General features: G+C 42.1%; 2 protein-coding genes across 2 annotated transcripts in view; one reads left to right on the forward strand and one right to left on the reverse strand.

Moving 5' to 3' along the window:
• LOC143277500 (glucose-6-phosphate exchanger SLC37A2-like) overlaps nt 1–13,631 on the reverse strand; it is a 66,182-nt gene extending 52,551 nt beyond the window's left edge. The window contains exon 1 of the mRNA XM_076582352.1: nt 13,519–13,631. Within this exon, the coding sequence (XP_076438467.1) occupies nt 13,519–13,607 (89 nt within the window). The 5' untranslated portion in view covers nt 13,608–13,631. The remainder of the gene's footprint in view (nt 1–13,518) is intronic.
• Nucleotides 13,632–14,055: 424 nt separating this feature from the next.
• Nucleotides 14,056–20,080, forward strand: part of LOC143277468 (rho guanine nucleotide exchange factor 11-like) — a 266,699-nt gene continuing 260,674 nt past the window's right edge. The window contains exon 1 of the mRNA XM_076582306.1: nt 14,056–14,348. Within this exon, the coding sequence (XP_076438421.1) occupies nt 14,332–14,348 (17 nt within the window). The 5' untranslated portion in view covers nt 14,056–14,331. The remainder of the gene's footprint in view (nt 14,349–20,080) is intronic.

A 20,080-nucleotide genomic window follows, 5' to 3' on the forward strand; every position in this document is an offset into this window, starting at 1 on the left:
ACCGGCCACACACCACTAAAAAACACTGAACACAACTCAACACAACTCAACACAACGCACCACGAGAGAGAGAGAGAGAGCTCAGATAAGAGACAGAGAACTCAGAACTCAGAAATATTTTACTGCAAGGCCACCGGCCTGTTTGCAAGGGAGGTACATACATACAATTGCGACACACAAAATACCGAAAATAAAGGGGGGGAGGGACCAATGTCATGGACAGATAAGAGAAAGAGAGAGAGAGAGAGAGAGAGAGAGAGAGAGAGAGAGAGAGAAAACAAACAAACAAACAAACAAACAAAAAGAAACAAACAAACAAACGAACGAAAAAGCCCATTCGAGCAAACAAGGAAATACAATAGTAACAAGTCATTTTTCAGAAGTCATGGTTTTTCCGCGCACGACCCCAAATTTTGACAGTCTCTGGGAGGTTCGCCGCGCCTCAGTAAAACACGTTCCGTCGAACAGTGCACGCGTGTGACAGTGAAGCATGGCTTTTTACGAGGGACATAAAAAAAAAATAAATAAATAAAATAAAAAAGCGTACTATTTTTAGATCAGTGGGGCCATGTGTGAAGCTGAAAGGGTCAGTAACTACAAGCAGCCCAGTGAATTACGTCCCCTGCCAGTCTGTAAAATGTTATCACACTGGCCGAGTTTGCCGTCTGGACTCGATAATCATCCCCTCGAGCATGACAACCTTCACCGAACGAAGTCCCAAGTCCTGACCAGCCAACAGGTCGTCCAGCTCAACTTACTACGGAGTGTGCCGAGAAGAGAAAAGACCTCCACACAGTTTGGCCCGACTCGGAAGGCATCGTTCTTCACGGAGTTCCGTAGCACGCACAATAGACCGCTAGAGAGTTCCGTGTTGACATGACTTATAGAGGCGCGTCACATGATCTGTGCTCTCGAAGTTGATTGGCTCTACGAACTTTCGAGCAACGAGGCGATCGAGAGAGGAAGAAAGTGCGAAACACAATGCAATGAAAATGGGTTACAACAACTACTCAGTATTGGTAATATCGTTTCATACATGCACAAAAATTGCCGGTAAAGTAGGTGCAATAATTTAGGACGCTGAAATTGGATAAGTTAACCCCTGGATAAATAACACTGACAGAGGTCTGTACGATCCATGCTCACATAAATCGCTTTGAAGGCAGAGATGCCATAGTCTGCTGACAAACTCCATTTCTGTTTTCTTCTCGACCGTTGTTGGGTAGTGGACTCCCCAGCTGGTCAAACTGACCAAGTGACTCGACCAACTTCAATAAGGCAACTTTACACTGTTCCGGACAATAGTGTGTGTGTGTTGTTGTTGTTGTTTTAAATAAAACTTAAATCAATCATTTTCTATATGTAACACACACACACACACACACTCACTTACTCGCATCCGTACACAGTAATCCCCCCCCTCCCCCTCCTCCCACTCGATTTTTTTCCTACCCTCATCTAATATCACTTACAGTGAAAAGACAAACTAAAGAACGAATTATTTGTAGATCAGTGGGGGGAGAGGGGGGGGGGGGGGGGTGGCGGAGTGTGGCATAAGTCAGTGCACGAGGAATGGAGATGGGGCTCCAAGAAATTATCCACAATCGAGAACTGAAGATAAAGCCCTCTCCACGAGATAGAAAAAAAAATCTCTCCTCAGATTGATTAAAGGCCTTTTCCGTGTTAATAGTGACGGAGTTCCCCCGAAGTCAAATGGAACGTGTGTTACAAATCAATTGTCGCGTATTGTATAAGTTTGTGAGGCGGCTGGAGGATATAATGTATAAATTAAAATAAAAAAAAACAACTATAATACAATAATTGATTTCAGCAGTTTGAGAATGACGGGGTGATACAATAATGAATTTCTAGATAACTGAGGAATAAAATAGTAGTGTATGATAACGTCTGAGTCAACACCGGCGGAAGAAAGCGGCAAACAATAAACCATCACCACTAACAATAACCACTACAAACCACACTGGATAAGTAACATGAACATAGTAAGCACGACTCTTACTCACATAGATCTCTTAGACGGCAAAGAAGGCATTGTGTTGTCTTCAATCGTGTGCCGTGAATCCACTGACAGAACTAGTTTGAATGAGGCTTCCAGGAAGAAGACTGTCCGCTCGTTTTCATACACCGGGCGACAACACGTGTGTGAATCCACTGACAGAACTAGTTTGAATGAGGCTTCCAGGAAGAAGACTGTCCGCTCGTTTTCATACACCGGGCGACAACACGTGTGTGTGAATCCACTGACAGAACCAGTTTGAATGAGGCTTCCAGGAAGAAGACTGTCCGCTCGTTTTCATACACCGGGCGACAACACGTGTGTGTGAATCCACTGACAGAACTAGTTTGAATGAGGCTTCCAGGAAGAAGACTGTCCGCTCGTTTTCATACACCGGGCGACAACACGTGTGTGTGAATCCACTGACAGAACCAGTTTGAATGAGGCCTCTGGGAGATGTCAGCCTGTTTTATACATCCCACTGGACGGACGACATCACGTGGGAATACACAAACTGAGCCAATCTGAATGGGGCCTCTGGGAGATGTCAGCTTGTTTTATACGCCCCACTGGACGGACGGCATCACGTGGGAATCCACAAACTGAACCAATCTGAATGAGGCTTCTGGGAGATATCTGATCGCTGACCCACCGAACAACACCACTGTGTGTATAAACAACGGCCAACAGTGACCAGGAGCTATTTATAACTCTGTGGGGGCCAGGCCATGAGTGTTTGAAAAGGAAATGGAGATATAGGGGCAGGGGTTCACTATCTCTTTATCCCTCTCCACGGCCAGGAAGTGAAGGCCCTCCCCACATTTCTCCCCTCTGTTTAGCTAAAGGTACTGACACACGGGTCTTTCTGTCCAGCTCAACTTACTACGGAATATGCCGTATGGTTTTGACGGCCCGGCCGAAGTCAAATCGATGGTGTGCTACAAGCAGTTGTTGTGTGTAATGGTAGCAGTAGTAGTAGTAAGTAAATCCGTAACAGCTAAGAACGTCCGTTTGCTTATTGGTTTGGTCTACTTGAAGTTAAACCATTAAAATGATACTACTACTACTACTACTACTACTACTACTGATAGTAATAGAAAAAAGAAGAAAGAAATAAAGAAAGAAAAAAAAAAGGAGGACAAAACACCTGCCACTTACATAAAAACACCAAACACGTGTAAGATAGTTGATGGTTGGTTATCGGTCAGTTTGATTTAAAGTCGAATTTAAAAAAAAAGAAAAAAAAAGTCAGAGTTTAAAAAAAAAAGTTAACAAATCTACCACTTGCAACAACAGTGCAGCAAACATAGACAGAGAGGGGGATGAGGGGGGAATCCCGGCAGTTTGTATGATTATTTCTTATCCATGTGTGATACAATAATAATCATGCATCACATACACAATAAGTGACAGCAGTACTTGTTTGTTTTCAACACTTTCATCATGAGTATACAACAAGATCGACTGGACACTAGCTCCGCAATACAGTAATGATGAAGAACAGTCACTTTATTATATATAAAAAATTAATAATAATAAATAAATAAATAAATAAATAAACCCAACCCAGTAGCAGCATCAACAACAACGAGAACACAAGCTGAACAGCAATGCAGCCAGTAAATAACAAACTAACTGATGCTTGTGGTCTCTCTGCCCGGCCAGAAAGACAAGTCTATCCCTGCTTTTCACACACACACACACACACACACACACACACATAAGCACACACACACACACACACGAGCACACACACACACATAAACGCACGCATACACACACGCGCACGCACGCACACACACACACACACACACGAGCACACACACACATAAACGCACGCATACACACACGCGCACGCACGCACACACACACACACACACACATAACTGTCAAACAAACAAGGAAAGTACACAGACTCCCTTGTTTCCAAACAGGTGTCGATAACAATGGATGAGTCATTATTGTCATGTGTTCGGTATCCATTCCAGGATAAACTAAACAGCGAACCCCCCCCCCCCTTACCCCCTCCCCCTCCTTCTCCTGACCTCCCATTCCCCATTATAAATGTGTCAGAAGCAAAAACAAAATAGCCGATGATATTTTTATGACGGCCATTTGAGAGTGCTATACAAAGGAGCAACAAAAAGCAAGCTGTTTCAACGACACCATGGAACGGCGCTTGGATCAGCGAAAACGAACACCTGTTAAAATCTATCCATTTATCTCTCTCTCTCTCTCTCTCTCTCTCTGTCTGTCTGTCTCTCTCTGTCTGTCTCTCTCTCTATACCATGCTTGTGCCTCTGTCTGTGTATGTGTGTGTGTGTGTGTGTGTCTTATTTTTACCATGAAAACACATCACACGGTCACTTACCTCACTCTACTATACCGATCCCCCCCCCTCCCCCGCCCCCCATCCCCTCTAAAGGAATGAGAGAGAGAGAGAGAGGCGGTGTGTGTGTGTGTGTGTGTGTGTGTGTGTGTGTGAAGACACAGAGTTCCTTCTAACACGTTTTGTCGTGTTGATAATTTTCGAGATCAACACCGAGTTGTATGACATTCACAGACTCCGTTGGAGTTCATGTTGTGTGTGGCCACTCTCCGACTTTAAAACTAGCTTTTTACATGGAGTGTGTGGAAGAGCGAGCGGCTTACTTTGTTCAAGACAAAGGTCAAAGAAGAAAATTCTGTAGAAAAATCCAATCCACTTCGATAGGAAAAACAAATCAAACTGCACGCAGGAAAAAATACAAAAAAAATGGGTGGCGCTGTAGTGAAGCGACGCGCTCTCCCTGGGGAGAGCAGCCCGAATTTCACACAGAGAAATCTGTTGTGATAAAAAGAAATACAAATACAAATACGAACCACTTAGCAGCTAATGGAAGCACTGGGTTATCAAACTCAAATGCAGACAACTTCAAGATAGTATGCCCACTGCCCCCCCTCCCTCCCCCTCCAACGGACAATGACCAGTGTCTCAGTCCTAAAGTAAACAGGTTGCTACGATAGCCTCTGCTCTGTCAGCAGTGATGACGGTATCTGTGGACTTTGGACAGTGATTCCCGATGTTGTATTGTACGGTGTTGTGCTGTACTGTAATGTGTTGTGCTGTGTTGTTGTGTTGCGCTGTGCTCTGGTGTGTTAATTGTGCTGTGTTGTGTTGTGTCGTTTTGTGTTGTGTCACTCCTTTGTCACAAAAGATTTCTTTGTGTGAACAAAGAAAGCTTGCTTTCGCAGAGTTGACCACAATTTGCTGCTTGTGGGCTAGTTGGCCTTTGGGAACCATCCCAACGCCGACTGTCCTAAAACCCTCTTGGTTGAGAGAGTGGGGATGTAACTTGGGCAAGACACTCTCCACTGTAATCCAGTTCTAGCCCAGATAGTCGGGACAGCAGTTGCCTCCTCGGACGCGACTATCAGACATACAGTATAGTATAGTATAGTATAGTATAGTATAGTATAGTATAGTATAGTATAGTATAGTATAGCATAGTATAGTATAGTATAGTATAGTATGGTGTTCACTGGTTTTTTCTCTCCAACATTGTCCTTCACAAACATCCATTAAAGCAAATCTAAAAACACTCCTTTTCAAGCAGTCTTTACACGACCATGGCACTCCAATCCATATCTGTATCCTGAGGATGAACATCTTTTTCTTGTGTGTGTGTGTGTGTGTGTGTGTGTTTGTGTGTGTGTGCGTGTGTGTATATGTGTGTGTGTACGACTGACGTATCATTTCAAAGCGCTTTGAGAGGTTTAAAAGCGCTGTATAAACGTATTCTTCTTCTTCTTCGTCTTCTACTTCTACTACTTCCTCTTCTACTACTACTACTACTACTACTATTATTTCTTCTTCTTCTCATTATATTTCTGGCAGTTGTACCCGAGTTTTCTGGAAAGTCTGTGCAGAACTGACTCGCAACACTGAAAAACAGAAACTGGAGCCACGCCGGGTGCATGTGACACACGGGTGACCAAATAATTCAGTCATACCGTCCAGTACAACGGTGGTCTGGCGGCAATGCATGCTACTAGGAAGCGAGTAACCACGACGTGGTTCGAGTCCCATATGTTGACCAGGAATTTTCTTCTTTTTTTTAAATTTTATTTTATTTAATTTTATTTTATTTATTTTATTTTTTACTCATCATCCCATTGTGTGGAGTGATGGCCTAGAGGTAACGCGTCCGCCTAGGAAGCGAGAGAATCTGAGCGCGCTGGTTCGAATCACAGCTCAGCCGCCGATATTTTCTCCCCCTCCACTAGACCTTGAGTGGTGGTCTGGACGCTAGTCATTCGGATGAGACGATAAACCGAGGTCCCGTGTGCAGCATGCACTTAGCGCACGTAAAAGAACCCACGGCAACAAAAGGGTTGTTCCTGGCAAAAATCTGTGGAAAAATCACTTCGATAGGAAAAACAAATCAAACTGCACGCAGGAAAAAAATACCCCCAAAAAAAGGGTGGCGCTGCAGTGAAGCGACGCGCTCTCCCTGGGAAGAGCAGCCCGAATTTTACACAGAGAAATCGGTTGTGATTAAAAAGAGAAATACAAATACAGATACAAATTGGACCTTGAGAGGTGGTCTTGGTACTAGTCTTTCGGATGAAATGATAAAGCAAGGTCCAGTGTGAAGCATGCACTTGGCACGCGTATACATAAGAATAACATCAAAAACAACATGGCAGCAAATGCTTTTCTTTCTTTTTTTTCATTTAAAATTTTTCATACATCCTTTGGTGTCCCACAAGGCTATGTATTAGCCCCTGTGTTGTTTCTTTCTACATTGTTGCTGAACTTTGGACGGTTAATTCGTTATGCGCACAAGTGTAAATACTCTCTCTCTCTCTCTCTCTCTCTCTGTGTGTGTGTGTGTGTGTGTGTGTGTGTGTGTGTGTGTGTGTGTGTGTGTGTGTGTGTCTTAGATTAGCATATATAGTGGGTTGAAAAACGGTATACACTGCCGTGTAAAATATTCATTACTTTGTAATGAAATGATTCTATAATAATGGTAATAAGAACAGAAACTGTACGTAAGAGGTCGTTCAATGTTATGAATAAAATCCTGTTACTCTCTCTACACACACACACAAAAAAAGACACACAGTTAAAATACATAATTCTCTCCATGTCAGTTACGGTAATAATATAGATTTTATATGTTTTAGAAAAAAACAACAACAACAGGGTTTTACCGCCGTGTGAGTGGGTGTCTGAAAATCAGTTCCCATGCTTCAGAGATTTGATTGTGTCTGTTGAAAGAAGTCTAAGCGAAAGCGTTTGACAGTGATTATCACGATTGTACAAACGAGAAGTTCCTATTTGGATTGACATATGCTTACAACTGGGCCAACAGAAAAGTGAGAGCTGTGTGAACTATGATCAGTGGTTTTTCCCAATGCAATGGGAAGTCATTGAGAGCTTGTGAAGGACTATGACTCACAAACTAGGAATTGCACTGGTTTTTCCCACTGCAATGGGAAGTCATTAACAGCTTGTCAAGGACTATGACTCACAAACTAGGAATTGCACTGGCTCTTAACGCTGCAGACTTGGAGGGTAGCTGGCCTTTGGGAACCATCTCAACACCGACTGTCCTAAAACCTCCTGGCCGAGAAAGTGATGGGTGTAACTTGGGCAAGACACTCTCCACTATAATCAAATTCTAGCCCAGATTGTCGGGACAGCAGTTGCCTCCTCTGCTGTTCTGATGATCGAAGTCGGACACGACACGACTAACTAACAGTTTCACTTTCACTTTCTCAAGGAGGGGTCACTGCGTTCGGACAAATCCATATACGCGAAACCATATCTGCTAGACAGATGCCTGACAGCAGCATAACCCAACGCGCTTGTCAAGCCTTGAGTGCATGCTTATATAATTATTATTTGTGTACCTATCAGAGTGGATTTCTTTTTACATAATTTTGCCAGAGGACAACACTTGTTGCCATGGGTTCTTTTCCAGTGCAGCAAGTGCGTACTGTACACGGGACCTCGGTTTATCGTCTCATCCGAAAGACTAGACGCTAAGTTTGATTTTCCAGTCAAACTTGGGAGAGAGGGCGAGAGCGGGATTCGAACCCAAACCCTTACGGACTCTCTGTATTGGCAGCTGAGCGTCTTAACTATTTTGCCTCCTTCCTCAACCAAATACAATTGGGGGGGCGGTGGGGTGGGGGTGTGTGGGTAAGTTAATTGCATGCACAAAAGCAAATTCTTCAACAACAACAACAACAAAAACAAAACAAACAAGAGAGAGAGAGAGAGCATTTTCCCCCAACTGAAATTTATTCAAATCACAGCTACTTCTGACACCCATGGCGATGAATTCATTCCAAGAGCCCTGGCCTGTTTTACACATTGAACATTGAACTTTAAGAGCGCGCGCGCACACACACACTGACACACACACGCACGCACACACACACACACACACACACACACACCACGCCTGGCATAGTCGAACGCCTTCTTCTTCTTCTGTGTTCGAGGGCTGCAACTCCCACGTTCACTCGTATGCACACGAGTGGGCTTTTACGTGTATGACCGTTTTCACCCCGCCATGTAGGCAGCCATACTCCGTTTTCGGGGGTGTGCATGCTGGGTATGTTCTTGTTTCCATAACCCACCGAACGCTGACATGGATTACAGGATCTTTAACGTGCGTATTTGATCTTCTGCTTGCATATACACACGAAGGGGGTTCAGGCACTAGCAGGTCTGCACATATGTTGACCTGGGAGATCGTAAAAATCTCCACCCTTCACCCACCAGGCGCCGTCACCGTGATTCGAACCCGGGACCCTCAGATTTACAGTCCAACGCTTTAACCACTCGGCTATTGCGCCCGGCATATAGTCGAACGCCGATGTAGAGCCTGAAAATGCTCCTATACTAAGCACTCCATTGGAGTCGGCTCTGAAACATTTCCCTTTCAGGTTATTTCAGGACAGGTAATACTTTTCACCCCACCTCCTGCCACAGATTACCTCCAACCCGATCTTTCACTGGAAAATATTGATTTTGAAAAAAAAAAAAAAAAAAAAACCCACCGTGGTTGGACATTTTGAAAATCGCGCATCACGGCATTTATAAGGCAAGAGGTAAATAAGATTACACTTGGAGAGGGAGTTTTTCTTGATTACCTGAAAAGGACTCCATGATTTCATTTCTCTCTCTCTCTCCTTCTCCTTTATTTCCGATAAATATTTGGTGGAGAGGGGTCTCAGGTGAAGTTACAGTAATTTTCATGTCTTTCTCAGAACGACTCCATCAATGTTTTTAGTTTCACGTTTAGTCCTCCCACCCCCACCCCACCCACCCCAAAAAATGATATATATATAACGCGTATTTTCATCTTTTGCATGTGTATACGTACGCACGGGGATTAAGGCATTTGCATACATGTTGACATCGGAAATCCGACGGAAAAACACAAAACAGAACAACAACAAAAAAAACCTCCACCCTTAAACCACCACTCTCCCCAGCGAAAACAGAGTCGGCCCCCAATACTAACATGGCGGGGATAAGAACGGTCATATTCTCATAATAAGCGTAAAAGCCCACTTATGCAGACGGCCTACGAGTGAACGTGAGACCGAGTCGCAGCCCACGAACGAAGAACCACCTACCACTGAGGCGCCGATCTATCGGGATCAGTCGCACCGAACAGAACCCCGGGGCTCTGAGGACCTTGACTATTGAGACTAAAAACCGTTTAATGCTTGAAGGCCTACCGCCGGTCTATTATCTCGACTGGTGCACCCCCCGTCAACGATAAAATCATGTCAGTATTTAATTACTGATTATTCTGTATCACCCACCTCTTATAAACAATAGTTTATCTCCTTCGTAAATAATCTATTATCAATGTTATTGTGCAGCAAAGCCCTTGTTTCGTAATCCCGGAACGTGGTCGGATTGCGACACAGCAAAACGCAAGCCTTGTCAAGGTTTGCGACACAGTAGCATGTGACCATGATCTAGATTTGTGATAAGAGAATTAAAGTCTGATCAAGCTTTGTGACTCAATAGAAGAAACATATATTAAAAAATAAAAATAAAAAATAAGAAATAAAAAAAAAAAAGTACCCTGATTTGCGTCAATACAGAGGTCCGACAACCGACTCAACGGGTACCTGTCGACGTTGTAGGCTTCAGTAACTTCCCTTTAATAGAAGCGCGCGCGCGTGTGTGTGTGCGTGTGTGATGTCAAAGTGTGTGTGTGTGGAGGGGTGGGGTTGGGGAGAGGGGGAGGGCTTGTGCACGTGTGCACGTGTATCGTTTCCCTGTTGAACAGGGATGTCTCATTTGAACAAGTTAAAGGCAGTGCTGCTCAGTTCACAACAGAATACCACCATTAACCGCAACAGGGTGAAAACTGGACTGATGAGTTATATCATTTATCAGCACGAGTTGAATAACAAGCACCTGACCGACTTGCCAGTCCTCGCATACCATTGTTAAAGATAAAGACTCTGCTGTCTCTCACCTCAATCAGAGCAACCTTGTGTTCAAACTGTAACTCTGATAAATTGTTCTGCTGAGACTCGGAGCTCGATACATGTACTCTAAAAGTTTGCAAGTTCGAGTTTGAATCTTCTGCAGCACAAGTCATACACTAGCAGCTCTGCACATTTGTTGACACTGGAAAAAAAAAATCACACCAAAACAACCTCCACCTTTAACCAACCACTCTCCCCCAAAAACGGGAGTATGATTGCCTGCATGGTGGGGGTGAAAATGGTCATACGCGTAAAAGCCCACTTGTGTATACATACAAGTGTATCAAATGGTGTGTTACTGGACGTACTGGTCCCTCTCTCAGTATAGCATCTTGCTCTCTTCATTCATTATCGTACAGCAGTCATTCTCCAGTGTACAGGGCATGGGCGTTTATGAAAAGCTGAATGTAAACTATCTTAAATGACATTGATTAATATAAGCAGTCAGATATGTTTCCAAATTCTATCTCTCTGCTCCCAGAGCACTGCTCAGCAATGGAAGACAATGTTGCTGTTCATCATCCCCGCATGAATCATGGTAATTCTATGATGAAGGTTTCAACACTGGGGGCTCCTCTCTTTCTCTGAGTCTTTCATTCTCTCTACCTTACTTACACACACGCACGCACACACACACAAACACACACACACACACACACACCACATATTTACATCTACATACATACACACACACACGCACACACACATGACATAGTTCAAAATGTGTGTGCACACACAAATACACACACACACACGTATCCACAAAGTGACACACAGCCACAACCACAGACTTGGAGACACACTCACAATTCACAACACCATCAATCATAGCTACTGAGTTTATATTAGTCAAAGACATGTATTGGTTCTCTCTCTCTCTCTCTCACACACACACACACAACACACACACACACACATTAATCAGAGTTATTGAATTATACATTGATAGAGGGTGTTAGCCCCATGTTCCCCCTGGTCTATGTACCCCCAAAATTTCTTTCAACCAGGTCTTTGTCTCCCTGGGTCTGTTTCCCCAAAATGTTGCATTTTAGGCTTTTTGGACGTTTGTTCCCCCATGGACCACTTTGCTCTTCTTCTTCTTCTTCTTCTTCTGCGTTCACTCGTATGCACATGAAGTGGGCTTTTACGTGTATGACCGTTTTTACCCCGCCATGTAGGCAGCCATACTCCGTTTTCGGGGGGGTGCATGCTGGGTATGTTCTTGTTTCCATAACCCACCGAACGCTGACATGGATTACAGGATCTTTAACGTGCGTATTTGATCTTCTGCTTGCATATACACACGAAGGGGGTTCAGGCACTAGCAGGTCTGCACATATGTTGACCTGGGAGATCGCAAAAATCTCCATCCTTTACCCACCAGGCGCCATCACCGTGATTCGAACCCGGGACCCTCAGATTGACAGTCTAACGCTTTAACCACTCGGCTATTGCGCCCGTCGACCACTTTGCTCATATTGCATTATTTTGTCACCCCAGAACAACACGCACAAACAATGCCAACAGACAAACAGGCTATAGCACAGTCAATTATCCATCCCCCGACCACCCAGCCCCGCCCCCCCCCCCAAAAAAAAACAAAAAAACATCACACCCATCACACCCCTGCCAAAAAAGATGAAATAAGCGAACAAACAAAAAACATGCCATAGAACAGCAAAATCTAGAAGACAAGACATGCAGGTTCAGTTTCTCAATGAGGTGTCATTGCATCCGGACCAATCCATATACATTACACAACATCTGCAAGACAGATGACTGACTGCAGCAGCATAACACAACACGCCCTGAATCAACTGACCCAAACTTTCATACAAACAATGAATACAAAGCCTTAACAGCACAAAGTGAGATCTACCTTTTTTTTCATTTCTTTTTTTTCATTTTTTTTTTTCATATGATAGTCAGTCGTGTCCGATTATGACCATCAGAACAGCAGAGGAGGCAACTGCTGTTCCGACTATTTGGGCTAGAATTTGATTATAGTGGAGAGTGTCTTGCCCAAGTTACATCCCCACTCTCTCAGCCAAGGGGGTTTTAGGACAGTCGGTGTTGGGATGGTTCCCAAAGGCCAACTAGCCCACAAGGCTGCAGCACTAAGAGCCAGTGCAATGTGGCCTCCTAGTTTGAGAGTCATAGTCCTTCACAAAAGACTAAGCTGTAAATGATTTCCCATTGACTGGAGAAACCACTGATAATACAGCTCTCACTTTGCTGTTGGCCCAAATGTAAAACTTATGTCAATCTGTGATATAAGCCGAGTGTTGGGCCGGAATCTAGCTGTATGGTAAATGGTTTATCCACTTCATTTACTTCCTTCTTTTGTGAAGGACTATGACTCTGTGCCCCTTGACTATGACTGTGACCCTTGGGGGCTAGCTGGCCTTCGGGGACCATGCCCGTCTCTGTTTCAGTTTCTCAAGGAAACGTCACTGCGTTCAAACAAATCCGTACATGCTACACCACATCTGCTAGGCAGATGTCCGACAGCAGCATCACCCAACCACAGACGTATATTGGTTCGTGCACCCAACATGCTTGTCAGGCCTTGAATGCATGCATGTATTTGTGTACCTATCAGAGTGGACTTTGTTTACAGAATGTTACAAGAGGGCAACAAGTTTGTTGCCATGGGTTCTTTCCTCTGCACCAAATGCGTGCTGCACTGCGCGAGACCTTGGTTTTTCGTCTCCTCTGATTGACTAGATGCCCAATTTAATTTCTCAGTCAAACTTGGGAGAAAGGGCGGGAATGGGATTCAAACCCATACCCACACGGACACTGTACTGGCAGACAAGTGTTTTTTTTTTCAATGATCATATGATGTCTTATGACTGATGATTTGCCAAGAGCGTCAGCAATCAGCTGATGAACACAACAAAGAAAGGTGATGATCTGTTCTGAAAAATCAGGTACTTAACAATCTCATCGCATTGAGAGGAAATCGAAATTAAAAACAAACTGCTCACCCGGATGTTTCGCTGCCACGATAACATGAACAACCAGCGCCGTTTCTTCTTACGCCTCGTATCAAACGAATCCCAAGAGCGATCGACATCTTGTCGCAAACGACGCTTTCGTTTTCCAAAGAGTCATGTGACATTGGTTAAGTTACGGTCAGAATAGGTCAAAGTTCCCCGTGTCATTGTCATATCATAAAAATGCATTTCTTATGCATATGACTAACGAGAATCTCAACTTTCAACTTCAGAAAAAAAATCATAAATAATCTGGACAGATTGAAGACAAAATAATATTTTCAAACCGGAACTTTCGTCTGCGAGCCTGAGTCGAAATAGTTCTGCGCATTGATTACATAGTAAATAGTTCTTGAATAAAGTGGAAAATACTCTCAAATGTTGTACTTTTTAAAGTTCGTAAAATATAAGAAGCGATTTATGAATTGTGAGATTGATTTTTGAAACGGTAATTGTTTTGTTATGTGTTTTTCTGAATCTTGTATGCGTTTGTGAGAAGGTCGATGAAGCTTACGATTATTCCTGGCATGACACAAACTTTTGAGATCAATAAGCATTGTTTACAGAGGCAGTATTTCATACGCTGTGACTTGTCTTCGGTCGTTTCGATTGCAGACTCGTAGTGCATTGGATATTTCACGCAGGTGCCGCTCTTCGACGACAGTTTGGAAGATTTGCGGCCCACGATACGATCTGAGTGTGACCCAAATGCACGGAAATTCGACACTGCTGCTGCGTGAGGAGGTGGTCTTGACGATTCCAATTTAAAAATACATACGTCCAGGTAGCGACGATCTACAGAAGATGTCTCTGCCAGAGAGGTGAGTGCAAATATTTTCCGTTTTTATATCGTCATAAGAGTCCGTATATTGTGATAGGTTGAAAAAACAAAAGTGTCATTGCACCGTAGCAGACGGTGAAACGTGAGGTTGCATCAAACCGACGTAAAGTTTTGATCGTGTGTCCTATTTTCGAGATGGACACACCTGGCGCTTAATGCGCAGGCTATGTTGGGTTGTGAAGAAGTTTAACTTGGGAAATGCTGAGAATTCCTTCTTGCGTATTTGACAGCAAGAGTTCTGACTAAATGTTCCCCTCATGCCCCAGTGACCACACCTACTCTGCTGACCTGACCAGGCCCCCCCCCCCCCCCCCGCATTGATGGAAACCAATCAAACAGTGCGGAGAGGTTCGGACCGATCATGTGCCCTAAGATAAAAAGAACCCACCAATCAAATGAACTGGAAACCACCCCAGCAGAACCACACTTCCATTGAAATACCCGACTTCAACCCTTTTCTCTTCACTTTTACTTTGTTAAAAAGACTGGGACCAAAGAAAAAAGGAAGTGAAACTTTATTTGACATTCCACTATTTCCTGTCATTTTTTTTTTTTCATATAGTAAAGATACACATGTTTGGAAAAGCACATATATATACATATGCATGAGTGTACATGCAGGCATTCACATTTAAATTGTGTCACACATGCAGTTATGCATGCATGTTTGTGCTCATGTACATGCACATTTGCAGTCTCTCATTCTATATCTCTCTGTCTGTCATGAATACACACACACACACACACACACACACACACACACACACACACCACACACACACACACACACACACACACACACACACACACACACACACCACACACACACACACACACACACACACACACACACACTGACAGTGTCATGCAGTGTCCTGTTATGCTGTTCATTTGGGGGCTGTCATTGGAGGGACAGGGTGGTGGTCACCACTTTGAGAAGACACTCAGTCACTCTGACTTTGTGACCAAGGGATTATTATCAGTATGGGGCTTACAATGATAGGTGGGTGTGCCGAGTGTCTGGAATCACAACAGGCACACCTGAGCACCACCAAAGTGACTTTGTCGCAGTGCAGTGTCTCTTCTGGTGTGAGACCTCCTGGCCACCTAGCATCAGTACTTCTCTCTTGGCTGTCAGTATTAAGTATCAGGTCTACGGCAAATGAGCCTGGGTGTGGCTGTGTATAGTGGACTCAGGACGAGCGGTGTGGGAGTAATGCCACTGTTATCACAACAGTGCAGTTGATCAGGCAGGCCACCCCCACCCCCCCACCCCCCAAAAAAAAAGTGTAACCCATCACCCAAACAAAAGTTATAGCACTTGAGTAAATGAATAAAAATTGCATTGGTCAGTGTATGGCTATTTCATTATGGCAGAAAGGAAAAGAAGTATCATGTGTGTTCTGTCCTTTTATGATTATCACACTTGATAGGGTTCTGTCATGTCTTCTAAAGGTTACAAATGAATTTTCCCACACCAAATGGATGTGGGAACCCTTTCTGGACACTCAACAGATCTACCTTTTCTGTTTGTCAGCTCATGATTGATCAACTTCAGAAAGGTAACTCAGACTGACTACTTGTGTATTACTTACTTTTTAAAATTCACTTTCAGTCAGTAGTAGTCCTTCTACTAGTGAGTAGTTGGAACTGGCTTGAGCAAATAAGCCACACAGCTTATTTATAGAATGCATCCCATCCATTTATATTGGTGGGGAGGGGGGTGGAAGGGGGAAGAACATCAGGGGGTGTGAGGGATGGGGGGATTTCAATGCATGCTCTTGCCATTTTATCACAGTCATAGAGTGTCCTTTTTGATTAAAAAAAACAACAACAAAAAACAAACAAACAAACAAAAAACCCAGAGATAATTCTTGATTACTATCCAGAAGATATTTCACACTGGTAGTAGTTAGTGCATCTATCTATTTATGATTCTATCTATATCTTTATATATGTATCTATTGGTCTCTCTGTCTGTCTCTTTGTTTATCTATCTATCTATCTATCTGTCTATCCATCTATCTACCTATATGTTGAAATACATAATTTTCCCTCTTGATTCCTGGTGTAATTCATTCGTAAGTTGAAAGAAAACATGTTCCAACACAGCAACAGTCTTAAGGAGGATGTCTGCTATCTCATTGTCATAATACGTTCGTGTTTCAGTGAGAACTTCTCTTCATGTTTTAGTGGGGGTTTTTTATGCCTTTGTTTGTATCCTTCCTCTCTTTTAGTTTTACTAGTTTTATTACTATTGTTTCAATTTTTTTCAACTGATGCTGGTTGTCTTCTGGATACTAATACATTTCCAGTCTCAAGATATGGTCTTTCCATTTCCTTTCATTATTATTAGTTGTTAAAAAAAAATGTTTCTTTGCCTTTTTTTATTTATTTTTAATTGTTGTAATTGATGTAAACAATCATGTGCATTAAAATAAAATCCGATGACATGGTCAGTTTGCCAATTTCCAGTTTAATTGCTTAGAAATAATAAGAGCTGTAAATGTGAGATGAAACCTGGCACTTAATTTTATTGTTTTTAGTTTTGCTTCAAGCTATTCTATGCATATCATCTCTGCCATAATTATTATCTTCTCCCCGCCCCCCCGCCCCCCCAAACAACGGATGAGATGGGAGGCAATCCGTTGTAACAAGTGACTCATTTTCCCCCAGCAGTTGCCTCCCTTGTCAAGCCAGTGATTCCTCGGACTGAGATCAGACACAAGGATGATCAGGAAATTTGTGCAAATTTTTGTTATTCTACATATTATTGACTAATGATAAAATTAAATGATTGTAGATGGAAACAGAAGTCCTTATTCTTGTCTTGCCCCTCACCTTAAACAGGATAATTTTCCTGGACTGAAAATTACACATTTTATAGAGAATGTGTCACCTGCCTGTTGTATATTGGGTGGTGTTTAGCTGTTGCGTTTTATGGTTCATGTTGTGGATTAGCTTCTTTTTCGTTTGTTTGTTGTTGTTTTTATAGTTGTATGTAATTTTTTTTGTAAACTGATGGAAATTTAATGAATTTTGTTGGAATTTTAAAAAAGAAGCTTATCCTTTGGGGTTAACAACTTTTGGAACTGTGTAACTTATGTTACAGATCATCATCTCCTGTTTTTTCCTTACTCTCCTTTCTCAGCATACTAGTTGAATTACATTTTTCACCTGTAGAATTAGTTGATTCAACTTAAAGATGATGCAAATGCTATACATTCCCTTACATGTTTCTGTGGCAGTATAATGCATTTAATTAGCATTAATGCACCCAGAAATGCACTGGAATGTGTGTAGCCAATTACCAAATATCAGAATTGTAAGACAGCTGCTATTTTTTTTAACATGCATTGTATGCACACACAGAGGCATGAATACACACAGACACAGACACAGACACATACACACACACACACACACACACACACAGCTGCTATTTTTTTTAACATGCATTGTATGCACACACAGAGGCATGAATACACACACACACACACACACACACACACACACACACACACACACACACACACACAGAATAGATCAGTGCAATACACTGACACTCAAAGAAGCTGTAGTTTTGGTATGCTTGCCGCTCAGATGGCTGTAAACTAGAGGAAGACAAATGCAGTAGAAGCTTTTATACTATGGCAAGCACCAGTAATAGTATAAAATTGTATTGATGAAAAACAGTAACATGTCTCAGTATTATTATCACTGTGCTGACTGTATGTATTTGATGATGATAGGTGCTTCATGAAATTTCCATTTGTCTCCGTGATTTTTCATGTTTTCTTCATTAGCTATAATTACTGTGCTGACTGTTTGGATGTGTGTGATCATGATAGGTGCTTAGATAAGTGTGTAGTCATCTTTATTCTTTGTGATTTTTGACTTGCATGTGGAAACAAAGTGAGTGTATATAATAAACCAGGGTTTTGGTTGTCTGTGTATATATCATTATAATAATGTCTGTGTTTCTCTGGAAAGATTGTCTGGCCAAACCAATTTTGATTAAACATAGTGGGAATTTTTTTTTTTTTTTACTGTCAATGAGTCAATACCAGTAGTAGGTTGTAAGTCTTCCGGATCAAGCTGTATTTCTGGATCATGAAAGTTGTTTTTTTATTTCGTTGAGACTCCAGACCCAAAAATTATAATTGGGCTCTTCCCAGTTGCCTGAACATTTGTTGGGGTTTGAATACGGCATGACATGGTTTTTTCCTGTTCACAGTTTAAAGTAATGCAAATTCTCCAAATTTGGGAGCGTACACAGGTCTGTTCAGATCTTGAAAAAAACAGCAACACGTTGTGGTGTGCCTGAGGTGATAGCAGCATCTCCTTAACTGCAAATTTGAAAGAATTTCTTAGATAATTGAGATACATCAAAATAACATGATTTAAATGATGTTATCACCTCAAGTACAGTAATCAATTTATTGCGCAAAAAAACAAACATAATACTAATTTTGGTTTCTTGCAACTAGATGTATTTTAGCGCTGTGTAGTGTAGGCCTTCTTGTTTCTATTGGTAACGTGCTTTGTTCGATCCCACTCCAAAGACCCCCCCGCCCCCTCCCCTTCTTTGTCCCCCCAAAGCTTAATAGTATTTGATACAGAACACATTAACAGTCTCTGTCTCTCTCTCTCTCATTCTCTCTCTTTTCATGGTTCCTTTATCGGATAAAGTGTGTGTAAGTGCTATCAGTATCACTAGTGAGTCTCGAAAGCCTTGCCTCTCTTGGTTACATTTTCTTCATTACTGTAGGTTTGAAATTTTGTTTTATTTATTATGATTATTATATTATTTTGGTCTTATTGATTTGTACAACTGTAGTGGGGTTTTGTTGTACTCAGAAACTGTCAATGTCATGTTTATCTTAGGATGCATTTACATTATTTTTCACTTGAATTGTTATTTTAAATATTGATAATGATGAGACTGAAGGAAAGAGAATGCTATGGGGATTTGGTGGTGGTGGTGGTGGTGGTGGTGGTGGTATGTTTGTGGGGGGTGGGGGTGGGGGGAAGTCGGGAGCAGACGGGAGGGGGGCTGGGGGGGGGGGGTATGCACAGTTAGTAAGAATCTTTAATCTTTTATGTCTCTTATACTGGTTATACTTATAGTCTTGAGACTTGACAGAGTACATTTCTAATTCTTCTAGCAAGTCTGAAGTTGTCTGTAGTGGATTATTACCCTTTCGGTGGTTGTCTAAAATTGATGCCAATATAGCTTACACTAGTTACAGTGTCCAAATCTATGAGAATTATTACATTATAGAAAGGGATAGATCTGTACTAAATGTTAATCCTCCTTATTTTAATAGTGTTTATTTTTTGGCTAATGTGTGTGTTTGCAAACAATGTGAGTCCATGTGATAACCTTATGTTTTGGTTCTCAGTTTATGCATGTGTTATTGTGTGTGTCCATGGTAAATGCAATCATGCAGCAAATAAATGCTGTATAAAGTTGTCAAGAAAACCTCATTTAGTAGAATTAAAAGATACAATAAACAACTTAAGGACCCTGTAATGATTCATTTTACTTTTTTAGTCGAGCAGATTGTGTTGGAAAAACTATTAAATTATTGAAAAAAGAAAGAGAAGAAAAAAAGAGAAGAAAACAACAAACAAATCGAAAACAAAACAAAAACCCCTCACATCATTGAATATTAGAAAGAAAATCAATGAATGAGTGATTCAGGTAGG

Source organism: Babylonia areolata, chromosome 34 (genome assembly GCF_041734735.1).
Source record: "Babylonia areolata isolate BAREFJ2019XMU chromosome 34, ASM4173473v1, whole genome shotgun sequence".
Taxonomy (NCBI): domain Eukaryota; kingdom Metazoa; phylum Mollusca; class Gastropoda; order Neogastropoda; family Buccinidae; genus Babylonia; species Babylonia areolata.